Source organism: Brachypodium distachyon, chromosome 4 (assembly GCF_000005505.3).
Source record: "Brachypodium distachyon strain Bd21 chromosome 4, Brachypodium_distachyon_v3.0, whole genome shotgun sequence".
NCBI classification, from domain to species: domain Eukaryota; kingdom Viridiplantae; phylum Streptophyta; class Magnoliopsida; order Poales; family Poaceae; genus Brachypodium; species Brachypodium distachyon.
In genome coordinates this window covers 40040968-40066277 of record NC_016134.3, presented here as the reverse complement: position 1 = coordinate 40066277, position 25310 = coordinate 40040968, and the positions used below count along the sequence as shown (strand labels likewise).

Below are 25310 nucleotides of genomic sequence, written 5' to 3'. Positions count from 1 at the left end.
GTGGATCGGATTTATACTGCTCCCTTCCTTAGAGCAGTACAAAGGTACCGTAAAAACACTCAGTCCGAAACAGTGCGGGGGCAGCAGGGTGTGAATGACACTATAATTTCAAAATGATCATCACTGATGTTTATTGATTTTTCGTTTCAAAAAAGTGAATTTCCCCTCTTTACATCGATCGATGCACATTTTACCTTGAAGCTAGAAAATCACTCTGCACTATTTCTCTTCAATGGGTGCACATTTGAACCGGTGTGGTCCAAGTGGAGAGCGCACACATGCCCAAAGTTCATCATGGAACTAGTAATTGTACAGTAAAAACCTCCTAATTTTAGTACAGCGTAAATAAATCGAAAAGAATGTAGAATGTAACGAGTATAGCAACTAATGGAACCGTCTCATCCTTCTCTTTATCAATGAAAGGGTTCTTCGTGGAGGGTCAACAACCTTTTTATGGTTAACCGATCTAATTAGGTATGTTGTGATTCATGGAGACGATGATCATCCACTGGTTTTGCTGGCAGTGGAGTTGGCAAGCTCCCTGTCGGCGTTGGCAAGTCTGTCGTAGAAGATGCGTCGCTCATCCAGTTGGCGGGCTCTCACCTACAGAATACGAACACACAACATTATTAGTTTCGGTCAACATTTCTTCTCCTTCTTTCGGGACATCTTTAACACATAAATATGAAATGTGTGATCGAACACTGAACAAACTTGAATGAGTTATCTATACTATCAATAATTTTACAGGGAGAAGAAAAAGATTAATACCCCAGCACTGCTTCCTTCCTTTTCTCCATCACCCTGCCGAGAAAACACAAATTGTCATTCAGGGAATCTACTAAGCTGTGAGTAGAAACCGATCAAGCCACCAATCTACAAAGTAAATGCCCCATTTGGTAATTAATCACCTGGCCTTCGAGAGTCTTAACCCCATGATGTGCCACATACTGCGCGTCGACGATACCCATATGCTCTTTATAATCCTGTGCAATTCAGAAAAGTTACCTTAGTTTGTCATGCACGGTGAGTTCCAAATTCAAGTTTGGTGCGTGTCTGTCATCTCGAAGAGAAACTTACATCTACACATCTATGGAAGTTGAGGTCAAGACCCCATGCATGAACCAGGTCATTCTGCAATGCAAACGGTTGATTCGTTTCAGAGAAATCAGAAAAATGTACTGTAAATACTTTTGAGCCTGGCATACCCAACCCAACAACTGCACGTACGTGACGTATGTACGTACCTGGATCAAATACCAGACGCATCTCCAAGCATCCTTGGTGAAAACCGGGGCCATCATCTCGACGAACCTGCACTCGATCGAGTTCCAGTCTTTCAAATGTGAGAACTAAACCCTGGTGGTGATTAAAGAGGGATTATCTTACTAGCTTTAATCGATCATTTACCCGCTGCACGGTGGTCCCCAGTTCGGGTTGTCGCAGCTGCTATATTTCCTGTTCATTCCAAACGAATCCGTTTCTGTTTGTCAATGGGTGCAGGGTGCTGTTAAGCAAAAGAATTACTCCCTCCGTTCCTAATTGTCGTGGTTTTGTAGGAACGGAGAGAGTACTGTAGTTTATCCGCACGTAGTACGTACTTGTGCACCTCGGTGTCCTTCCATCTGACGTTCTGGTCGTACGACTTGGTCCCTCGTGTCGTGTCCAGCCCGGGCTGCGAGATCTCCATCCCGTGCTTCTTCATGATCCTGATGTACTCCTCCGGGTCGAAGGTCTCCAGCCCGAGGTCCTCGTCCCAGACGAACAGGTACTCGTACGCCGCCACCACGCTCGGGTGCAGGAACCTCTTGGCGAACCACCATTTGGTCTGCTTCCTGGCGCTCACGTGGACGGCACGCTTGGACCAGTCGAACTCGTCGTCCCACTCCGTGGTGCGCCCGTCGTAGTGGAACAGCACCACGTCGAAGTTGCCCCTGGCGATGAACTGGAGGAGGCCGACAGGTTGCAGAAATTGATCATCTGGCTTCAGTTCATGGCTGACATTGCAAGAGATCGAGTGGCAGGTTTTCTGAAGAAAAGATTAGTAGTAACACCTACCTTCTGAACAGTTAAGTTGACGTTTTCTCTCTGGTCGTACCCAACCCCCAGCGCCAGAAGGTACTTGCGAGCGGGCTCGTCCTTCAGAGATTGAAAACGAAATATGTAGGTTCATTTTAAAAGGAATTCGTAGGATGAATGATTTATTATTTTAGTGTTAATATACAGGCCGCAATAAGCTACAGTGTCAGGATCAGAGAGGCACATACGTCGCTGGGGGCTCCCCATAGCCGGCGGAGGTGAAAATCAGACTCTGATACCACAATGCCTGGCGGTAGCTTGCTCTCTGCACGTTTAGGACTTTTTGCCTCCTCAAGAGAGCTGTTGGTGTATGGTGCCCAGAATCTGCCGAGTATGTTGCCACTGTAGCTGGAGTTTGCACCGCCACTGAAAGGGAATAATGGGCCGTACGGGAGCTGCATAAGCATGCCCAAGTAGCGAAAATAAGGTAATGTTCGTTCAGATACCGAATTAGTTGACGAAGGGGAAAAGAAAAATAGCACGTTGTACATACCTTAGGCGTGATCTCAACAGGGAAAGAAATTCCGACGAAGAACCCAAACACCGCCGAGGATAACACCGTCAGAATCGGGACTACTTTCATCCTCGCAGCTCAAAAGCTAGCTAGCTAAGATCATCGCAGTATTAAATGCCAATTAGCGCCAACTCCTAGTCCAAATCAGAAAAAGGAAAAAACAGTAGAACCATGCATGTCTATTTTCACAGGCAAAGAAGACTTACAAGATGATGATCAAGCTACTCTGCTGGATTGTGCAGCTTGGTTTATGTTGCAATACAGCCGGAGGAGGGGGAGCAAGATGTAGAGACATTGATAGGCTTAACTTGTACTGGTGAAAAGAATAGCCTTCGACTTGCATCCAAAGCATGCATCCATGCAGTTGATTGTTTCCAGGTATACTCTCCCCTTTTTCTCCTTCGTTGCGGTGACGGGCGGCATTCGCCAGCACTGCATCACAGGATCCAAGGTCAACTATGCGTTTGTACAAAATTAAATTAAATGGATCAGCATGATGTTGCGTATGGATCGCAAAACTGGTCAATTAATATGCTGCAAGTTCACTCTAAACAGGGTATGGCTAGCGCCTACCATGCAGGGGCATCTTCAGTCGGGGCTCGATCGAGCACGTTAGAACACCCAACCCCCCCCCAAAAAAAAGTCTCTGCATCTGGCATGCCAGCATTATGCCTCTGAGCTTCAAGTTGCGCATGAGATCGAGCTTAAATGCATATTTGCATGTGTATGTGAGTGCGTAGACCAAATTTCTTCTGTGCGCGTGAAGAGCAACTCTGCTCCATCTGATCTTTTTTTTTAGAAAGATAAGGCTTCTGACCCTGTTCCATTCATACGAACGAAACAGACCAAAACATCTGTCTCAGCAGTTCAGTTTCAACGAGGTTCCGACCACACAAGGCCCTAATGCTAATGTCAAACATCTACGAGCAGTTCCAGCGCCTCTTTACAAGCAATTACATCTCCACATGATAGCTGGACAAAATGACATCGAATATATCACCGAAGATCTTTGATCTCTCACAGGGAGGGGTCTTTGAGGGACATCGACATGATGCCCTGGCAGGCATTGAGTGTCAGCATCGAGATCGCCCTTCTCTTCTTCATCTCAGGTGAAGCCTTGGGATCTCCACCGATTTGTCCTCCAACAGTCGAAGCATATGTGCTAGAACGTCCTGATTTGTGCTTGAACAGAGAAGCTTCCATGAGCGTACGTGTAGCAGGACCATTCGCCAGATCACCTGCATCGAGGACCATGCAGAAGAACGAAAAAAGAGGTTATTACGACATTTCCATAACGACTAAAGAACAGCTACAGTAGCCATATTAAGTACTTCATTTTTTCCTATTTCTCACCCAGAAATGTGCAATTTGTTCTAGGCTAGAGCCCAGGGATTTCCCAAACAACAAACACATGAATTCCCAAACAATTGTGGCCACAGCACAGTCAAAGAACAAGTGTCGTGTGGTCTCAGGTTCAGAACAAAACAAGCAGGTAAGATCATTAACATGCTCCTGTTTTCATCTGCTTCGCACCCATGAGAGCTAGTGTACCAATTTCTCAGTCCACCACAGCTACCATCGATCTGGACCTGTTTTCTAGTGTGTGATATGTTGATGTATTTGTGTGCTTCTCCATCTAACAGGCTGGGCATTAAGAACAAAAGTAGTCTTTCTGGTTTCTAGATAGATTTGGGCTTCCAAGAAACAAACACCGGATCTCTCCTAACAAAAATCATGGGCTCTTGAATGCAACCAACTTTGGCCTTTGAGAAACAAGTCCTAACCTCTCTAAGCTTGTCCAAAGAAAGAAAAGACAGAATTGGTCACACACACAGGTGAGTGAATCGGCAAAAATACTTTAGCCTTTAGGAATGTACAAAAATGTTGATAAAACCAATAAATTTGTGAAATTGACCCAGTTCATATCTCTGAAACCTTGTGTTGCAGCCTTCAATAATTTGTGACTTACAAGAAGTCAGAACCAATCCTTTTTATACTATAGAATTCATTCAGGTTTTTTCTTTAAAAAATCAAATATCAACAATCTCTTATTTAAAAGATCGGACATCCATCATCGTGAGCAAATAAAATAGAAAGGTAAATAAAGTCACAGAACAAAATGAAGTAAACGGTTGCAGTTAATCTTGATCTTAAGAACGTGTAACTTACCCAGTTATGTGTTCTTGACAATAGAGTTGCACATGTTTATGCAATCATTATCTTAAGGATGTTCAGCTATTGTCTTTGAGAAATTCATGGCCCATGATAAATAAGGACCGACATATAGAAAATGAGAATACTCTTGTTATGCGCGGTACAAACATTATTTTGGGAATAAATTCAAAGAAAGCACACATCATCAATTGTTTATTATGAAAAGATAACCATCACGAGCAACGCCAATGAAAAAAAAATGGAATAAAAATGTAATTATGAATCATGATTCTTAGAATGTGTAGCTTGTAATATGTTATTAACATTCATCATTGAGAAACTATTTGTGCAACTCTAGACACCAACTATTGTCTTTGAGAATTTGTCTTTACGCACCAACTATTGTCTTTGGAAAATATTTTTTTAGGGAAAACTATAGGTCAAAAGACCTACAACAATTTATTAATAATTATGTACATGCGAGAGAAAAAAAGAAAATCTATCTAAAAGCTGTAATCCAGTCATGGAAAGCATGCTATTTCTTTCTTTTTTCCCTATGGAAGACCAAGTTGAGCACTTCTTTAAAGATCATCTTGCATCTGTATAGAGATGGCTGGATTTGATTGAAAATGCAGTCATTTCTCGTCCTCCATATACTCCAAGTAGCTAGTGTGGTAATCTCCATGTGGAATGGGAGCATTTTCAAGGCAGGGTGCTTAGGAAGGTGCTTGCAAAAAAAAACCGGGTTTTGTTTAAGCACTGGTGTTTATGTTCTATAGGACAGGTGTTTAATTAGGCAACTCTAGTACAGAAATAAACACTGGTGCTTCAGAATAAACCGGTTTAATTTTGTAGCACTACCTTAAACACCTTGCATTGAACATCCTGTAAGATCATGCCAAATCGAGGAGAACATGAGTTGACCGAATCAAACTACTTTACGTACTGTAGCTGATGCCGCGCGACGCACTTCTTCTCGCGGCATCAACCAAGTGCCCATCTGTCCATGCTCCGCTAGTGTAATTGGTAGTTTGGCACAGTACCATCTCAATTTCATACCATTCTCCCCCGTTTCTTTCGGCATCAGTGAAGGCAAGTTGTGCGTCAGAGTCCAGGTATATATCGCAGTGTCCTCTCTTGGACGGTAAGGATTCGAGTTTCTTTCTGATGCTGTCCGTGATGTTCACCATAAGCAATCTCTTGCGTTTCATCCTGGCAGCAGCGATCGCCGCGGCCTGTGCCGTGATGTTGCTGTCGCCTTCTTCGTGTCCGGGCGGGCCGGACCAGAAGGAGCTTGGCTTCCGCAATGGGACCCAAGCAGATAGGAATATCGGCATGGTACGTACACGTATGGGTTCCATTTTTTTTGAGATGATGATCAGCCACCCATACTCATCGACCTACAGCCCTCTCGAATGTTTCCAAAAATTTGACCATTTGTATCAAAAAAAAATCTGACCAGGCTACGGCTGCAAGAAAAGATGACGACGGCCTTGCGGAGCTGCTGAGAAGCGCGGCCATGGAGAACAACGTCATCATACTGACCTTCACAAACGAGGCATGGACGGCGCCCGGCTCGCTGCTGGACCTCTTCCTGGAGAGCTTCCGCATCGGCGTGAACACGCAGCCCCTGCTGAAGCACCTCGTCATCGTGGCCGCCGACGTCAAGGCCTTCGAGCGGTGCCAGCGCGTGCACCCGCTCTGCCACCTCCTCCTCGACACCGGCGGCGGCGGCGCCAAGTTCGCGGCAGACAAGGCGTACATGAGCCCGGACTACCTGGAGATGATGTGGGTGCGCAACAAGTTCCAGACCCGGGTCCTGGAGCTGGGCTACACCTTCGTGTTCACGGACGTGGACATGGTGTGGTTCCGGAACCCGCTGCTGCGGATCCCCGTCGGCGCCGACATCGCCATCTCCTGCGACAGGTACAAGAACGGCGAGGAACCCTACGACCTGCGGAAGGAGGCCAACGGCGGGTTCCTCTACGCGAGGCCCAACAACAGGACGCTGGGCTTCTTCGTGGACTGGTACGAGGCGAGGACGCGGTACACGGGCCTCCACGACCAGCACGTGTTCGAGAAGGTCAAGGACGAGCTGTCGCGGCGGCACGGCGCGGCGGTGCAGTTCGTCGACACGGCCTACTTTGGGGGCTTCTGCGAGCCCAAGATGGACTTCCGGAAGCTCTGCACCTTCCACGGGAACTGCCTCAAGGGGCTCGGGACCAAGATGGGCCGGCTACGGGATGTCCTGGGTGAGTGGAAGCAGTTCAGGAACGGTACGCATCCAAAGTGAATTGAGTATCTGTTTTTGATTCTTAAAAAAAAGACAAATGCGAGCATGGATAATGTCAGAAATTTTGTTTTTTGTGTTTGTCTTCTTGCCACCTATTCACATCAGGTTTTTTTTTTTCTACGGATATAATGAATTTGGGTTTGAAACTTTGAATGGTAGTAGACATGTATCTTACGAACCGACTCAATTTATTTTCAAAAAATTGAAAACTTTTTAATGGTACTACCGTGCGTTGGTAGCACGGAAAGGGCTGGGATCGCTGAAAATTCTCTCGCGTGCAAACGGAGAGCAATGCCAACCACGGGGCCGACGAGCTAACTTTGATTACTGTCGGTTGTTTCCGTATTTAACTGGGATTTGTGTTCGTAGAAATTTCAGCACGAACCTGATCACATGATCCGATGGTCCATGACGTCGACTTAGAAAACGAATTTCTCAGCCCTAGTAAATCCGAAATTCGTTGACCACTCAAAATGGTACATATACTCTTTTATGCACATGCATGGAGCAGTAATGTACTACCTCTATGTTTACTGTGTTAATATGTTTCAGCTAAACACATACAACATTTCACGTCAGAGTTAATATCTTTCAGTCAACCGTACATACTACTAAACTTTGTGACATCTAATATCTAATTAAAGTAGCAGAAATTCTACGGTCTAGATTTTACAAAAGTTATTGTAGGGTCTAGATTTGTCCATCTTATTATCATATAATTAAGGAACGAAAAGGATGCAGCTTAGACACGCACGCGTCTCCGGCCGGGACTCCATCGATGCAATCCGGCCGGGACTAAGCATACATTAGTCCACGTAATATTCAATCTGAGTGAATTAGAAACAAGTACATGTGCCAATCCGTAATCGATGTGTACTCCCCTTCTTTCAACGGACAGGATTTCCCAATGGCCCACTTTCCTATCTCCCTTCTTAATTGACAAATTAGTTAGGATCAATTAGAGGTTGCGCTATGGCTCTGGAAAGAAAAATTATGGACTGTGCTATGTGGCAGCCGTATGGCCGTTAGCGTAGCAGCGGTACGCTTCCCGCCCAGATTGATCCCGCGAGCCGAGTGCGCGGAAGCGCACGAGGCGAGCCCGTTCCGTTTTTCCAGCGATCCATTTAAAATGTTCTGGTTTCGACAAGAGCTCGGGCGAGCCGCACAACAGAAACCCCTTACATGCATGCAAGAAAACATAAAGAATGAGATGCATGCTCCTGTCAGTGAAGATTCTTTCTATATCTGAAAATTTAAAATGTGTTATCTTTCATATGGCACAACGGATTTACGATCCATTTCACCGTTGAGTTCGTCACAACGAGGGCTTCAAAACTAGATCTTACTTGGGTATGTTTCGACAACTTTTTTTCGAACTCAAAAGCTACCAAGGACCAATACGTGAGTTACCAAACCTTGGCACAAGTAGTTACCCTGCTTCAAAAACTATATCACTTGAATACCAAGGTAACTTGGATATCTTGATAATTACAACAATGCCATGGTCATGAACAGTAACATGAACATCATATTAACTACAGGAGTGCCATAGTGAGTAACTACATGAATACCACATTAGTAACAATCCATTAGTAATTGTAACACAAAACCTAGTTAACTATATCAGTGCATGATGCAAGCGGTAACTTTCACCCAAGAATCTGGATAACTATTTTAGTGATATGGTGGTAACTGAAACCTAGATAGCTGGATAGCTATATCACTGACAAGATGATAACTATAAGCTAAGTGGCTAGATAACAACATGAGTGTCATGATGGTAAAATGTAACCTAAACGACTGGACAACTAATGTGTATCATGATGATAACTGTAACCTAAACGACTAGATAACTACATGAGTGTCAAGATGGTAACTCTAACCTAAGCGACCGGTTAACTACATGAGAGTCATGATGATAACTGTAACTTAAATGACTGGATAACTACCTGAGTGTCGTGATGATAACTGTAACCTAAACGGTTCGATAACTAAATGAGTGTCTTGATGGTAATTGTAACTTAAACGGTTGGATAACTACATGAGTTTCATGATGGTAACTGTAACCTAAATGAATGGAGAATTCACTTTGATATGGTTGCAGACCACTTTCTTCAAGTTCAAATATTATTGACCCATAAGTGATCGAGTTAATTAACCATTCACACTTATTCATCGGCTGAAAACTGGATGATTCGGTGACTTCATTTGAGATCATAAATTACCAACTGATAACCAGATTATTCACAAGTAGATACAATATGTTTGGCTCAATTTCTTCAAAACCAGAAGTTACCAACAGGCAAAATATAGCAGTTACCAAGCTTTTTCAAGTGTAGTTATTGGGTTCAAAACACTAGATCTCTCACTTGGTAACTACATCGGTGCAATAGTGATAACTGTAACATGGACAATTTTGTGGTAACTTTATAGGTACCACGCTGGTAACTATAATGTTTGGCAACTATATCATTTTTGTGATGATAGGTGGTAACTTTGAACCAAACAATGGGTAACTCCATAAGTAATATGACTACTGTACCCTTAAATGTTGGGTAACTACATTTGCGAAATGATGGTAGCTCTATCATGGACACTGGATAACTACATACGTACCATGCTGGTAACTATAATGTTTGGCAAGTATATCATTTTTATGATGGCAGGTGGTAACTTTGACACAAACACCTGGTACCTCCATAAGTAATATGATGGTAACTATACCTTTAAGTGTTGGGTAACTACATTAGCGAAATGGTGGTTACTCTAATCTGGAGAGCTGGGTAATTGTATATGCTTTAATGCGGTAACTGCATAAGCCGCCAAGAAGCTAGCTACACCCATCCCACACGCGATGTAGCAGTTGCCGATGCCGTGCCGGTCCCTAGAGTGTGTGGATGAAGAGTTGTTGCTTGACACGGAGCTACATGCCTACCCAGGGAATTTCTGTTGGTGCATCCGGCTGCGGCACCTCTCTGTCGACGTTGCGCCGGATGCCACGGCATGCGGCGTTGTATGGCGAGTCGCTGATCGATCATTAAGGAAAGAATGGATGATCGATGATCATGGGCACTAGAAACCTCCTGGGACACTCTTGCCGCAGTAGTTGACTAGGAGAGAGAGGTCGACGGGCACGTGGAGAACTTGAGATTCATGCACAGGATGTATGCGCGCAACGCCGTGCAGAGGCACATGACGGCCTCCATGTCCAGCAGGCCCTGTATGAGCGTGCAACAGGTCTTCTTGGGCGGCGTCCCCAGCTCTAGGTTTATCAGCCCGTTCACCACGTGCGCGCACACCCCCAGCTTCAGCGCGTCGATCGGGCACTGACCTCCTCTGCCTCCTCCTCCTGGCCGGCCGTCGGCGCCGGATCCTCCTCTGCCCGATCCTCCGCTCTGCTGCTGCCGCAACCTCCGCTTGGCCCGCCGCCGCCGCAACCTCCTCCTCTGCTGCCGCTGGGCCTAGGGCAGGAGCCATCACAGCGGCAGCCACATGCGTCGGAGAAGGTGAAGAAGAAGACGTTCAGGACCAACGTGTGGCGATCCCCGCACGGCTGCGCCTCTCCTCGCCATGGCGCCTGGGGAGGTTAAGGGGAGAGGAGATGTGGGGAAGGTGGGCGTAGAGACGGGGGAGAGGAAGAAACTCGCGAGCGAGATTTGAGAGAGAAGGAGATGAAGGAAAAAAGAAACAGGAAAGTGGATATTCATCCGCTGCGGATGGGACATCACGGAGCGCGTCCGCGCGTAAGGCAGTTCTCTAGCCGGCTGGAAAATAAATTTCCCGAAAAATTATTGCCACTCCGTCGCACAAAGCAGGCACCGCCGCACCGGTCTGAGATTAATTTGTCCTTTCTAGATTTGCATAGGCTCGGTTAATTAGCTAGCTAGCTAATCATTCCCTAAAAAAAAGCTAGCTAGCTAATCTCACAGTCTCACCTCCCCTCGGTCCAATTCCTGCCAGCCTGCGTTTCGGAAAATTCAATCCAGTTTTCATCCTGACATAGGCGACGACGACGAACTGACGCCGCAGAGCAGCAGGAACAGGAAAAGAAGCTTGCGAGCACGAGACGAAGCCTTGACTCTTGAGGCGCCGAGCAACTTTTCTCCCCTTATAAATGAAAAATGACGCAATAGGGACCTTCCCTATTGTTTTGGCGTCAAAATAAAAACGTCTCTCCCAGTCGCTTTTCCCTTGATACAACGGTGCCGGTGCAGCGCACCCCTCTCTGCAAGCGTTCCGCCGTCGTGCCGAGTGCCGAGTCCGCCAACCAACCAGGTTATACGACCCCTAGCGGCGCCATACGCTCAATTATTAGTTGTCATGCATCTCCATGCCACCAGGAACAGAGGTGCAGCACGCGGGTGGAGAAGATAGCGGAAGCTATAGATAAGGGAGATATAGGGAAAGTGGGCCATCGATAAATCATGTTCGTTGAAAAGAAGGGGAGCATGGATCGGAGCAAACAAACATGGAACTAGCAAGCCCCGTCCTACTTTGGCACATTGCAAATAAATCCTGTTCGTCGAAAAGAAGGGGAGCATGGATCGGAGGAAACAAACAGGGAACTGGCAAGCCCCGTCCTATTTTGGCACATTGCAGCTTCAACTGCGGGTACCCAACGAATTCAAAGGTATAAGGAAACATATGGACATCAAAATTTTATACTCCCTCCGTCCAACAAAGGATGTCTCAAGTTTGTCAAAATTTGAATGTATCTAGACATGAGTTAGTATATAGATACATTCAAATTTATCAAAATTGAGACATCCTTTGTTGGACGGAGGAAGTACAACAATAGCTACTGAAGTAACATTAAAGAATTGACGCTTCAGTTCTAAGAACGATTAAAATTTTAATTCTCCCCAAACTTTCTCTTTAAATGCATGATTCGATTAGATTTTGCTGATTTGATTAAAAAAGGCTGCTAGAAGCCATAGTGGCACCAGAAACTACATGCCAAAATTCGTATGGAACGTTGGCTAAAAAAACCAAAGTTGTACGGACAAATGGTTGATGGGCCTAATAGATAAAAAATTGACTTTGCTTACATCATAATCCATATAAGAAATTGAGTATTAAAAAAAATATACATCCGTAATCATGTCTGAAAGGAAAACTTTTAAATAGAATACATATAAATGGGGTACAAAATGGATTTACTAGAAACAAAAATATAAATACATAATAAACGTTTTGTTATGATTAAATTAAAGAAAATCACAGTTTTGGCGTCAAGCTACTCATGGAGCCACAATAATGATTAATTATCTCAAGTAACCACAACTATTGTGGAAACCTTCTCACAAAGCCCTAATCTGGCATATTAAGCCTTTGACACAATTGCTTACGGACGTGGCTCGCTGTCAGTTGCCACATGTCAACCTTGACCAGTTTCATTTGCACGTAGGCTTTCAATTTTGCAGGCCGAGTCAGGTTGAAAGGCTGCGTAGCGAATGAAGCGGGTTAGGATTGACACATGACATCAGATAACGGGACACATACGTAAGGAAATCACGTCAAATATGCTTAATATCACGTTAGGATTTTTCTGAGAATGTCTGCCCCAAAAATTGTGATTTCTGAAGATAATTAGTCATAACTGTAATATCTTGAGAAAATTGACACAAAATAGGGCTTTATGAAATTTACTTTTTTGATATTAATTAAATCTAGCCGTGCAATCTGCGCGGGTCACCCCGCTAGTTGATTACTATTTGAACCTATATTATTAGGATTTGTGATATATTTAGTGATAGACGTTGCTTTCTATTTCAACATTTATATTCAAGGGCATCCGGTAAAAATTCCATCCGGACCCCTAAAATCTCATAACCGGCCAAGTGTGTGCATTGTGTTTTGTACAGCAGAGTACCATAGGAGGGTTAACTTGCACCTGTGAAAAGATTTACGTAGCTTTCACGCAAGGGTCAAGGCATGCACGTGGTAGATTATTTGGCTTATCTATGTGCCACGACGTACATACACGGACGTATTTCCTAATATAATTGGTGAAAGTTTGCGATATATCGATATACCATGCAGCGTCTTCTTCTTTCCTCTTTGACCAGCATATGGCAGCACAGGATCCGAAGTCAAGTAGTTATAATGCAAGATGCCCAGGTGTTTAGAAAAATTAACCGGTTTTTGTTAAGCACTGATGCTTATTTAGACTAAGCAGATGTCTAATTTGGCACCTCCTCTGTACAAATAAGCACTGGTGCTTAAAAAATGTTTGGTTTATTTTCGTAAACACCTGTCTTAACACCTTGCATTGTACATGCTCTAAGGTCAACTACACGCTGCAAATGCAAATTAATTGTATGTTGTTGCGTACAGTGTTGATCACAAAACTATTTTTTTGACGGGAAGATCACAGGACGATTCAATTTTACGCCGTCGGTTCGCTAGTGCGAGGGGCTAGCTCCACTTAAAAGGATCTTTTCATGACATGTGACATGTTTGTCGTTCCAATGGCTCACGGGGTCCCACTGATACGTGACGCATGGGTCGTCAGCGACGGAGCCCCATCAGGAAGGACTCCCGGGAAGGCTGCCTCGAGGAGACGACCCCTAGTGAAGTTAAAGCTAAGGGGCGAGTACAAGATGCTCCCGGAAACCCCGGTCCCGGGAAACCGAAGGAACGCCCCCCGGCAATTAGCCGGTGCGCTAGCCGGGAAGGTGCACCCCAGCAACCCGCGCTCGGGCATGCAGGCGGTACCCGCAGAACAGTGAAAACAGGACAAGACGGCGGACACAGTGCATTTAACGCACCGACAAGAGTCTTATCAGCAGGCCTATTCTTGCTTAGCAAGGCTAGAGCGACTACCCTACGAACCATTTTTTTTCTACCGTGTACAGTGGACCGGGCGCTGCATGGCGTCCAGCATAGATGAGCAAAATTGTATTTCGTGTGGCCGTGACACGTGTCTAGGAAACGTGTCACGCTGCATGCATAGGCACATGTGGTATCCCCTTATCTATAAAAGGAAGACCGACGCCACCGGTCAAAAGGGTTGGACCTCAGTAGGATTCGGTTCTATTCCGTTGAGCATTCACCCAAGTAGCCTAGCCCTTAGAGGGACAAATAGCAAAGCCCGGAAACTCTCTGGCAACCTGTAACAACCGTACTAAGAAATACAACTCCAAAGCAGGACGTAGGGTATTACACCTCCGGGTGGCCCGAACTTGGGTAAAAACTCTTGTGTCTACACTTCTTGTCCATCGTCACGCCGGCGATCGCCGGAGCGATCCCCTCGCCCTCCACCGAACCAAAAAGGGGGTGCTCGGCATCCCCGGTGCTGGAGACCGTGCTCCGACATCTGGCACGCCAGGTAGGGGGGCGTGCAGAGAGCTTCGAGTGACCGCCGGCATCATCATCGTCAACACCGGCTTCTTCGCCTACGACATCTTCAACGACTAGCTCGTCATGCCGCCCAAGAAGGCAGACGAGCCTCAGGTCGACTTGCGTGACACTCTTGCCATGCGCACTCGGTCCCATGACGCTGCGCGCGCGTCACAGGCACAAGGGGATTAGGGGTCCCCTCGACGGCAGCAGCAGCAATTGCAACTGCCACCTCCACCTCCTCGGCCGTCGGTAGACAATCGGCCGAGGGGGCATGCGGCTCCCAACGCCGGAGCCAGCCGCGCGAGCGGCCACAATGCCGCACACGCCGGCCAGCGAGTCCACTCGCGGGCCGAAGACGCATAGTGGCAGCTGCGCCATGAGCACAGCGCGTCGCGTGCGACGCCGACGGAGTCTCGCCCCACTCGCCCGAGGGCACCAGGTGACAGGGCAGAGGGCAGCCGGTCGGAGAATCGGTAGCCTCTCACCCAGACCCCGACGAAAGCCATCATAGACGTGCGTGTCATGGTGCGCTACGAGCCACCGCAAGGCACACCGACGATTGAAGCATGGAGTGCGGAGCTAGACGCGCTCTTTGCACTTGCCCCCAGCAGCCGCAAGGCGAGGGCGCCCCGGCTGGTTCAAGCCGGGGGCAGAACCCAGGACGCGGAGACGCGCCCCGCGTCTCGGGGCACGGAGAACACCCTCCCCCGCTAGGAGGGCAAGGAGGCGAGGATCCCCTGGGGTCCTCGGATTCGTCACCAACCGTTACACGGGGTGACGCCCGAGGCGTCCTGAACGCCCGCCAGCAGGAAGACCTCCGCCAGCGCTTGTAGCACCGGCGCCGGCGTGAGGCAGAACGCCCGCATCCAGAGGAGCAGGAGGATGCTCCCATGGGCGCCACGTTTACTCGCGAGCTGCGCCGGGTGACGTGGCCCCGCAAGTTTCGAGCGCCGATGCTCGGGACGTACGACGGGACTGTGAACCCCAAGGATATTCTCCTGACCTACACGTTGGGCATGCACGCCATTGGCACCGACGACAAGGTCAGGGCCAACTGGTTCCTGATGGTTCTCAAAGGATCAGCGAGGACTTGGTTGCTCAACCTGCCTGCCAGGTCCATAGCATCCTGGGTTGACCTGTGCGAGCAGTTCGTGAACGCGTTCCAGGACGGTTACAAGCGCTCGGGAACCATGGCAAAACTGCACACGGTCGTGCAGAAACCAGGTGAGACGTTGCGGGACTTCACCAATAAGTTCTCCGACCTCTCCTACTCCATCCCTGAGGCGGAAGTGGCCACCATCATTAACACGTACGCCATCAACTTCCGTGACCCGAAGATGCGTGAGAAGCTCAACACGCATCGGATCCGGACCACAAGGGATCTCTATGCTCTCGCGCACACGTGCGCGATGGCCGAGGAAGGGCGCTTGGCGCCCGAGCTTGTCGCCAAAGCAGCGGCAAACCCACCAGAGGGCTCCGGGAAGAAGGGCTCCCGGAAACGCGGCGGGAAGCAAGTGCTTGCCGCGGAGCCGGGGGCTCCCCAGAGGCCCGCCAAGAAGGCGGCGTCGGCAGACGCATCGGGCAGCAAGCCGGCAGTGGCCGCGCGCTGCCCCATCCACACCAACGCCACCCACGACGCACAGGACTGCCGCACTCTCCAGACCATCAAGGAGAAGCGCGAGCAGCGCCATGAGGAGCGCCGCGCTGCCAGGGCTTTCTTCAATTGCGGGGACATCGGCGACCTCTCTCAGGACTGCCCGAACAACCCCCGCGGCGGAACAGGCCGGGGCACAGCCGGCGGCGACAAAGGAGAACCCGCAGGGGGTCACGGTCAGGCCCGCGGCGGCCAGGACCGGCCTCCCCGGGTACACGACAAGCCTCGCGCTGAGCAGCACGGGGATATCTATAGCGACGCCGCCGCCGCCGAGCCCGGCTTCCAGGAGCCTCGCGACGTCGCTTGCATTCACGGGGGAGCGTATGCTCTCACGTCTCACGCCGCCGTGAAGCGTCTCACACGTGAGGTCTGCGCCCTCCTCCCAAGCGTGGAGGTGCAGTAACCGTTGAGGTGGTCGCATGTGCCGATCACCTTCAACTCGGACGATCACCCGATCCGTCCCTTGGGTTCAGGGATGCTCCCCCTCGTAGTGTCGCCGATCATAAACAACGTGACGGTGACCAAGATACTGGTGAATAGCGGGGCAAGCCTCAACGTGCTGTCCGCCAAGCTGGTGGAAAAGCTTCAGCTCCCCCTGGAGCAGATGAAGCCCACCGACCTGTTCCGGGGGATCAATCCCGGAGTGGTGCAGCCCATGGGGCGAATCACGCTCCCAGTGACCTTCGGTTCCCGGGAAGCGTTCCGGACTGAGCACATCATTTTCGATGTGGCTCACACCCCGTTGCCGTACAACGGGATCATTGGTCGGCCAGCGCTGATCAAGTTCATTGCGGCAACGCATTGCGCTTACGGCGTGATGAAGATGCTGTCAACATACGTCGTTCTCTCCATCAAGTGCGACCTGAAGGACTCTGATTGGTGCGTGGGCGAGGTCGTGAAGACCCCCGCAGTGACGGATCCCGGCGACTACGACGTTGCCGGGAGCGAGGATCCACTTGCGGGTGAACAACCCGCACAGAAGAAGGCGCGAGTCGCTCCCGGGCAGGATGCCGGGGGCAGCTCCAGCTCCAGCCCGCGCGTAAGCAAGAGCACGAAGCTGAAGGAGGAGGGCACCAAGGTCTCTCGGCGACAAATAGGAAAGCGCCCTCGTTGCCTTCCTCCGGGAGAACTCTGACGTGTTCGCTTGGGAGCCGTCAGATCTTTCCGGAGTCCCTAGGAAGGTGATCGAGCATCGGCTGGCGGTGCGGCCGGACGCGCGGCCTGTCAAGCAGAAGGTTCGCCAGCAAGCACAAGAACGCAAGGACTTCATCCAGCAGGAAGTGCAGAAGCTCAAGAACGCCGGGGCGATCAGGAAAGTGTTGTACCCTACTTGGTTAGCAAACCCTGTTGTAGTCCCTAAATTTTTCACGAGGTATGATGGTTCATCAGGGGTGGTCGCCTCACGCGACCGCCGCTGATGTATGGCTGGGCAGGGACAGGCAGACCCCGCTCTGTTCATCAGTAACGGTCGCGGCCGCGACCGACACTGATGTTGTTCATCAGTAACGGTCGTGCTGACCCGTTACTGATGTTCTGTTGCATATGGACCGTTTTGTAGTAGTGACACACACACACATGCTCCTAACTAGACTCAAACTCAAGATTATGCTAACAGAGGATAGCTTGATATATACATCACATGCTCGAGGTCCCATGTAATGAAGCAGTTAACACTGAAGAAGAAAATAAAACCTGATTAAACATTACCAGTCACAGTCACAGAGACATGCTCAAATTGTTGATCGATGACTGATTATGCGCTGGTGCATGCTCCGGTACGCAAGAACTAATAGGCGAGATTCATGATGGTAGATCGTAGAGGTGCACGTCTAACACTAAGCTATGGTAAGTAACCACAAGTCATTGTCCAGAGAAAATAGAACAGTGAATGAACCAATCCAGTACGGAGTGTAAATAGTCTTTTGCAGAACAGACCGGTGCCACAAAAGTTGTATACAGAGTTACAGACGACCCTCCTAAACCATCTCATGCTTCTCCCACGGACCAGGATCTTCATTTAAAGTCCGCAACCTTTTCTTTTGTTATCACCTTACTCCATATCTTGTAGTTTAGGGATGATGATCATCTGCTGATTTCTGAAGGGAATTAGAGTTGGCGCGCTCTTTTTCGTCGGCGCTGGCAAGTCTGTCACCGAAGATGCGCATCTCATCCCGTTGCCGGGCACTCACCTAGAGAAGGGCACCGACACACAACATTATTAGCTTCAGTTTATGTGTTTCCTCTCTTTGAACTAATATATATACTCCGTCCGGCCCATGCTAAGTGACGAAATATTACATGTATCTAAACGTTTTTTTGGGTATAGATACATTATACGAGACAGAGGGAGTATATGATATGTGAGATACTGAGATCAAGCACGAACAAACTTGATCGAGTTAGTACGGAGTACTACAATTCAAATACTAATAATTTGTTGAGAAAAACAATACATACGATATCACTGTTAGCTTGCTTTTCTTCATTACCCTGCCAAGAGAAAGAAAAATTCCCATTAAGTGAAGCTTTTCAATAAAAGAAAACTAGGCCCACCGTGGTATATGTTGAAGCAGAAGACACGTTACAGACAAGTGGACTTTTTTAACCATCAGGCATGAAATTCGTTCACAATGGGAGTTGAACCTAGGATAAAAGGAGTGCTGCTAGAACTTCTAGCTTACGCTAGAAGCTCATTTGCAAACTTCTCAATAAGGTGTGGGAAGAAACGGATCGGCACACTTGTTGATTACCTGGCCAAAAAGCGTCTTAACAGCATGATGTGCTATGTACTGCGCGTCGACGATATCCATCTGTTCTTTAGGATCCTGTGAAATTTCAGATTGATCATGTATCTGTCATGGACAGACAATTTTTTAAGTGTAGTGCTTGTGCATTATTCTGTGAAAGGCAAACTTACGTCTACGCATCTTCGGAAGTTGAAGTCGAGACCCCATGCATGGTCTAGGTCATTCTGTAATAGATTTTCAGTCAGATAATGCTGTGGTCGATGGTCGATGCGCCTAAGCATTTGGATATTAGGGAGTACTACTAGTCAATTCTATTTCAATACCTGGATCAAATGCCAGACGCATCTCCAGGCTTCCCTGGAGAAGACCGGCGCCATCACCTCCACGAACCTGCATGAATTGCAGTCTTATAATTCAGTGCCTTCACATCTTCACATACAGGAACGACCTGGTGGATGAAAAGGGAGAGTAGGTTTACCCGCTGCACGATGGCCCCCAGTTCGCTTCGCGGCAGCGGACATCCTTTCTGTGCATGCCAAAATCACCCACCAAGTTTATTTTTTGGTCGGTGGCTAGTGCGAAATCGCTTGATTTTAGTTAAATCAGTCGAAGTATTTTGCCGTCAGATCTAAATCCAACGACAGTACTTAGGAGATCGATGAGGATATAAGAATGATCCTCAAGTCTTAATCAACAGTTTTGATACGTCAACCGAGATTTAAGACATTGTATTTAAAAATTATTATCGTGCATACTAGTATACTAGTAGTACGTACTTGGCATCTCGCTGCCGTTCCGTCTCAAGTTGACGTCGTACGTCCTGGTCCCTCTGGTTGGGTCCGGGTCCAGCCCCGGCTGCGAGATCTCCAGCCCGTGCTTCTTGGCGAATGGCGATCCGGATGTACTCTTCCGGGTCGAAGGTCTCCACCCTGAGGTACTCGTCCTACACGAACACGTACTCATACGCCGCCACCACACGTACTCTTCGCGAACCACCTGAATCGAAATTGCTTCACGTACGACGATTTTTCTCCGATACCTGTACGACGTCGGCTTCGTGCGCTGCTAGGCTTACCATGCCGAGGCCCAGCCCACATCCAAAGCCCAAACGGCCTCTCTGCCCCCACTAAAATCGGCATCAGAAGCCGAACAGAAATTTCTCCACGACTCCTCTCCCATCCACAACTTTCACGCCTCCTCCTCTTTCCTCCAAAACATGGTGGTCCATCTTCACAATCCATCTCTTGCTGATCTGCATATCAATCTAACTAAGGCATAATCTGCAGCACTACAGAGAAGTCAGATCGAAAGATCAAACAAAACGAGGTATGTTTGTGTCCTAACAGATACCCTGATTTCTTTTGCATTATTTTGATCCAATCTATAAAAGTTCATACTTTTATAGGATTCGGCTAGCAGCATCTTTGATCTTTTTATTGGCAAATTTAGGTAGGTTATGGAGTCAAATTTGCCTTCGGATGAAGTAGCAGATCAACATAATGGAGTATTTCACGAAGATGATGAAGATGCTTTTATCCTGGAAGAGATTGGGGATTCTTTGGATGACCAACCTAAGAAGGGGATTATGTTCGATAGCGAGGATGATGCCATTAGGTTCTACAAAGGTTATGCCAAAACAAAGGACTTTGGTGTAGTAAGAAGAACTGCTAGACACGGTGATGATAGAAAGCTTAATTATTTTACTCTTGCTTGTAGTAGACAAGGTAAGGCTCAGTACTCATCAAAAAACTCGTTTAATCCTAATCCATCGACAAGGATGCAATGTCCAGCAAAGGTTAAGTTTGCTCGTCGTGGAGAAAAGTTCTGCATTACTTCGGTTACGCTTGACCACAATCATCCTACAAGTCCAAGCAAATCCAGATTTCTAAGGTGTCATAAGAAACTGGACTTGCATGCCAAGAGAATGCTAGAACTGAATGATCAAGCAGGAATCCGTATGAATAAGAATTTTGGTTCTCTTGTTATGGAAGCTGGCGGCTATGAACAACTCGAATTTGGTGAAAAGGAGTGCAAGAACTATTTGCAAGAGAAGAGAAGGCTGAAGCTTGGTGCCGGAGATGCACATGCTGTTTATCAATATTTTCTCCGTATACAGTCAAAAGATCCAGACTTTTTCCATGTTATGGATGTCGCTGAGAATGGATGACTGAGAAATGTCTTTTGGGCAGATGCAAGAAGCAGGACTACATATGAATCTTATTGGGATGTCATCACATTTTACACCACATACTTGACAAACAAATATAGCATGCCGTTTGCTCCTTTTGTTGGCGTAAATCATCATGGAGAATCAGTTCTATTAGGTTGTGGTCTTTTGTCTAATGAAGACACTAAGACTTTTGTTTGGTTATTTAAATCTTGGTTATGTTGTATGTCAAACAAAGCACCTAATGCTATAATCACATACCAGTGCAAAGCAATGCAGAATGCTATTGAAGAAGTTTTCCCTCAAGCTCGTCATAGATGGTGTATATGGCATATCATGAAAAAGATTCCTGAAAAGCTTAGTGGGTATGAAAAGTATGAGAACATTAAATATACGATGTCAAATGCGGTATATGATTCCTTGACCAAGCATGATTTTGATGAAGCTTGGCTGAAGATGATCAAGAAATATGAGCTTTAGGACAATGAATGGCTTGCTGGTTTATACAGCAATAAATATCGATGGGTACCGGCGTATGTAAAAGATACTTTTTGGGCAGGAATGTCTTCAACACAAAGGAGTGAGAGTGTGAATGCTTTCTTCGATGGCTATGTCAATGCTAGAACAACTCTGAAGCAATTTGTGGAGCAGTATGAGAATGCACTAAGGGACAAGGTGGAGAAAGAAAACAAGGCTGATTCTAAGTCGTTCCAAGAGGTCATTCCATGCATTACTCACTACGACTTCGAGAGGCAATTTCAGGAAACATATACCAATGCAAAATTTAAAGAGTTTCAAGAGCAATTGAGAGGTAAAATCTATTGCTATCCAACCCAAGTGAACAAAGAAGGGTCACTTTTTACATTTAGAGTCAGAGAGGACCGCAAGATTTTTTTTGAAGGAGAGGATGGTGAGATTAAAGACAAAAGGATTATTTCAGAGTTCGCTGTCTTGTTCGACCAAGGGGAATGTGATGTGCAGTGTGGTTGTAGGCTTTTTGAATTTCGAGGCATCTTGTGTAGCCACATCCTTTCTGTTCTTGCTCTCATGGAGATCACAGAAGTACCTTCTAGGTATATATTGCAGCGATGGCGAAAGGATTTTAAGCGCAAACACACATTTATTAAATGCTCCTATGATGATATGCTGAATACACCACTTGTGCAACGCTATGATAATCTGTGCAAGCGTTCCCGTGAAGTGGCGGAGAATGGGGCAGAGTCGGATGCATTGTATGCATTGGTGATGGATGGTCTTGGTCAGTTGCAAATAAAGATTGATGCACACCGTGCTAGCCAGGAAGTACAGGAGGAGGATCAAACTAAGAAGCATGAAGAAACAATGTCAAACAAGGAAAAAATCGTACTCAGCCCAATCCCTGCTCGCAGGGTAGGTCGCCCTCGTTCAAAGAGAAAGGAATCTAAAGTAGATCAAGTGGTCAAACGATTGAGAGCGAAGAAGCAGCGGGGACCGAAAAGTTTAAAAAAAATTGTTATATTATTTCTTGCTGTTATAACATGCTAAAGTGAAGAACTACCTTATAGCAAAAGTGCAGCAAGAAATCTAAAAATGGGAAAGACAATAATCTCGGGAGTTCACAGCAGACAAAGGTGATATTTCATTCAGATGTAGCAACTAAATTGTTTTAGCACATTTCATTTTATGAACAAACCTTTTTCTTTAGGGAAATACTCTCTGTGAAGGATATGAGGCTCAAAGTGCTTGTTTCTTTCCAAATGAGTTTCAGGCATTTTGATTTGAGCAGTTGCAATTATACATTACTATACTAATATATGCGATACTCAAGCATTGCTGCTTGTGCTTGTTTCAGGTACTCCAAACAAATGAACCTGCTACACCAATTCAGATCAATTCTTACATTGATATTCTCCAGGTGCTACACTTATGCTATTAGTTATTTATAGTTGACAGAAAGGTTTTATTGATGGCTAATTATGTCATTTAATTTTTTAAGGGAAAGAAAGATGTATTGGATCTGCTATCTGCTACCCTGAACGACTGAGAGAATGCATGCTCCAAAGTACTTCTAAATGAATTGGACAGCCTGATTGATAGCACTGGATGCTAATTTTATTTTTATTAATGTAACCGTGGTTTTATATGACTGACATTAGCATGTATGCTACATGGCACTGAACTATGTTCTCTAGTTCAATATATATATGACTGAACGAAACTGATGACTGAAAAATGTTCTGAAATTCTCGTTCAATCAGTAGCTCTAATTGGAGGGGAAAATGTAATCCCGCACGGACAGATCATGGTCAGAGATTGAGTGCCAGGGTTGGTCCGGAGGGGAACAGATCCTAGCCTCACGCGCGCAAGGTACCTTAGATTCGTCCTGGGCTCGTGCTTAAATTCGTCCTGAGTTTGGTACGGGAACGGGAAACAGACGGGAAGGAGATCGATATGGACGCCACACAGCGTCGTACGCAGACGTACGACGATTTAATCGTCGTACGTATAGCAGCGCCGCACCTGAATATATCCACCAGAGAGATCTCCCGTCCCGTGTGTCAGTCGAACGATCAATAAATCTCTTGTTCCAAAAAGGATCGATGCATATGCTCACCATTTGGTCTACTTCCTGGCGCTGACGTGGACGGCCCGCTTGGACCAGTCGAACTCGTCGTCCCACTCCGTGGTGTGGCCGTCGTAGTGGAACAACGCCACGTCGAAGTTATCCCTGGCGAGGAACTGCATGCATAACCACCACCAGATCTGTGCATGATGAATGATGATGTCACAAAGTTCCTAAAGGGGAACACTTGTTAATTATAAATTACCTTCCGAACAGTTAAGTCGACATTGGCTTTCTGCTCGAGCCCTACTCCCAGAGCCAGGAGGTATTTGCGAGCGGGCTCGTCCTTCGCGGATCAAAACACCGTAGGATGATGAAAATCATCTAGTGCTATGCTAACGCGACATAAAATTGGAGTGAAGGAAGTAATGAATTGTTTATTTCGTTATCTTGATGATAGCGGAACAAGGTCGCGGGATTGTACTATAGGAAAAAAAAGGTAGTCTCTCCGATCTTAAATTGTTGTCGAAATATTACATGTATCTAAACGCTTTTTAAGAATAGATACATTCATATTTGAGCAAATTTGAATCAACTATTTAGTATGAGAGATAGTAGTACGTAGAGTAGTAAATTAACTAAGATTAAAGTCCCTGCTAAAAGAAAAATAAGATTAACGTCACAATCAGGGAAACACGACATACCTCGCTTGGGGCTCCCCACAGCCGGCGCAGGTGAAGATCGTGGTAACCTCCTCTCCGTACCCTTAAGATTTTCTTGCACCTCGAGATTCTACAGCCGGCCACAACAAGACACATTTTGGTCAGTTTTATTCCTTAATCGTTGCATACTTGCACGTATGAGCTATGAATTTTCAAATTTATTCATGTAGTGAGGATTGTTTTTTTTTCGAAAAAGAAAACACTCCCGGTCTCTGCATAGATCAATGCACACAACCATTAATGTAGTGAGGATGACAATCCTCTCGCTCCCTTTCAAAAAAAAAAAGTTTCCTAAAAAAAGATGACAAGGATCTCACGTATTCTCGAGGAAATTAAACAAGGGTTTGTTTTCTCGTTAGGGGCTTTCTTTTAATTTAGAAAGACTCGTTGATATCCAGTTTTGCACCAGCGAGCATTTGGACATTCAGAAGTTCAGAATTTATAGGTACCACCTCTGAAAGTGCGATTTATTTAGAATTTCCGGGTGGCACGTGCCCACGTACCTCCGTAGTACCGTTTGAGCTGATGGAACTCAGAGAGTTGTTCGTGAATGGCGCCCAGAGTCTGCCTAATATGCTGTAGTCACTGGAGCTCGAGTTTGCCGTACTGCCGCCAATGCAAGGGAACACGCCGGGACGTAGCTGCATGCATGCGTTGTTCCGCAATTGTAATGAAGTTTATTAGCTCAAATTAAAATTGACCTGTGTAATAGACAATGAAAATATATACAGTACGAAATTACACACACACACACACATACATATATATATATATAGAGAGAGACGCGCGCGCGCGCGCGCCCCTTGGGTGATCTCTATCGGAAAAGAAATGCCGATGAAGAATCCAATCGCCGCGGCGGATAACACCGTCAGAACCGGGGCTAGTTTCATCCTCGCTGTTCACTAATCAAGAAGGTAATCGTAGATGCATGTTAGTGTTTCATCATCAGGAAAAACTACGTCCTGTGTGTCTGAGTGTCTCTGGCTGCGATCTTTTGTTCATCTTGCATTGGTTTCGCGGTTGTAATAAGGAGAAGATGTACGAGAGGAGAAAGGTTGAGTAGGACAGGTGAAACCGTGAAAAGATCAACCTTT

The 25310-nt window shown here is 46.6% G+C and overlaps 2 protein-coding genes and 2 pseudogenes across 3 annotated transcripts; 1 reads left to right on the top strand and 3 right to left on the bottom strand.

Moving 5' to 3' along the window:
- Positions 1 to 106: 106 nt before the first annotated feature.
- On the bottom strand, positions 107 to 2935 carry LOC100845122. Its single transcript, XM_014902538.2, has 11 exons — positions 2800 to 2935; positions 2573 to 2686; positions 2268 to 2474; positions 2059 to 2139; positions 1602 to 1945; positions 1411 to 1458; positions 1248 to 1314; positions 1081 to 1134; positions 912 to 986; positions 772 to 804; positions 107 to 603 (listed from the first exon to the last, which is right to left on the bottom strand). The coding sequence occupies exons 2-11, from the start codon at positions 2660 to 2662 to the stop codon at positions 502 to 504; spliced, it is 1101 nt and encodes a 366-aa protein (XP_014758024.1). The 5' UTR covers positions 2663 to 2686; positions 2800 to 2935; the 3' UTR covers positions 107 to 501.
- Positions 2936 to 5818: 2883 nt separating this feature from the next.
- Positions 5819 to 7156, top strand: LOC100844502 (uncharacterized protein At4g15970). Of its 2 annotated transcripts, XM_024454994.1 has the most exons (3): positions 5819 to 5862; positions 5967 to 6085; positions 6210 to 7156. In XM_024454994.1, exons 2-3 carry the CDS (start codon positions 5993 to 5995, stop codon positions 7038 to 7040), a joined length of 924 nt encoding a protein of 307 aa, XP_024310762.1. In that variant the 5' UTR covers positions 5819 to 5862; positions 5967 to 5992; the 3' UTR covers positions 7041 to 7156. The 2 variants fall into 2 exon arrangements, with proteins under 2 accessions (XP_024310762.1, XP_010239418.3); XM_010241116.3 differs by lacking the exon at positions 5819 to 5862 and having other exon boundaries at positions 5900 to 6085.
- Positions 7157 to 10103: 2947 nt separating this feature from the next.
- Positions 10104 to 16459, bottom strand: LOC112268694 (annotated as a pseudogene).
- Positions 16460 to 17673: 1214 nt separating this feature from the next.
- LOC100843903 lies at positions 17674 to 24312 on the bottom strand (annotated as a pseudogene).
- Positions 24313 to 25310: the final 998 nt, after the last annotated feature.

Bases quoted from the DNA above. Each gene is read 5' to 3' on its own strand.
- LOC100844502 (XM_010241116.3), top strand. From the start codon at position 5,915: ATGCTGTCCGTGATGTTCACCATAAGCAATCTCTTGCGTTTCATCCTG. The intron at 6,086-6,209 runs GTACGTACACGT...AAATCTGACCAG, and splicing joins CAGATAGGAATATCGGCATG to GCTACGGCTGCAAGAAAAGA.
- LOC100845122 (XM_014902538.2), bottom strand. From the start codon at position 2,662: ATGAAAGTAGTCCCGATTCTGACGGTGTTATCCTCGGCGGTGTTTGGG. The intron at 2,140-2,267 runs GTATGTGCCTCT...CAATCTCTGAAG, and splicing joins TATGGGGAGCCCCCAGCGAC to GACGAGCCCGCTCGCAAGTA. The intron at 604-771 runs GTATTAATCTTT...CGTATTCTGTAG, and splicing joins AGGAAGGAAGCAGTGCTGGG to GTGAGAGCCCGCCAACTGGA.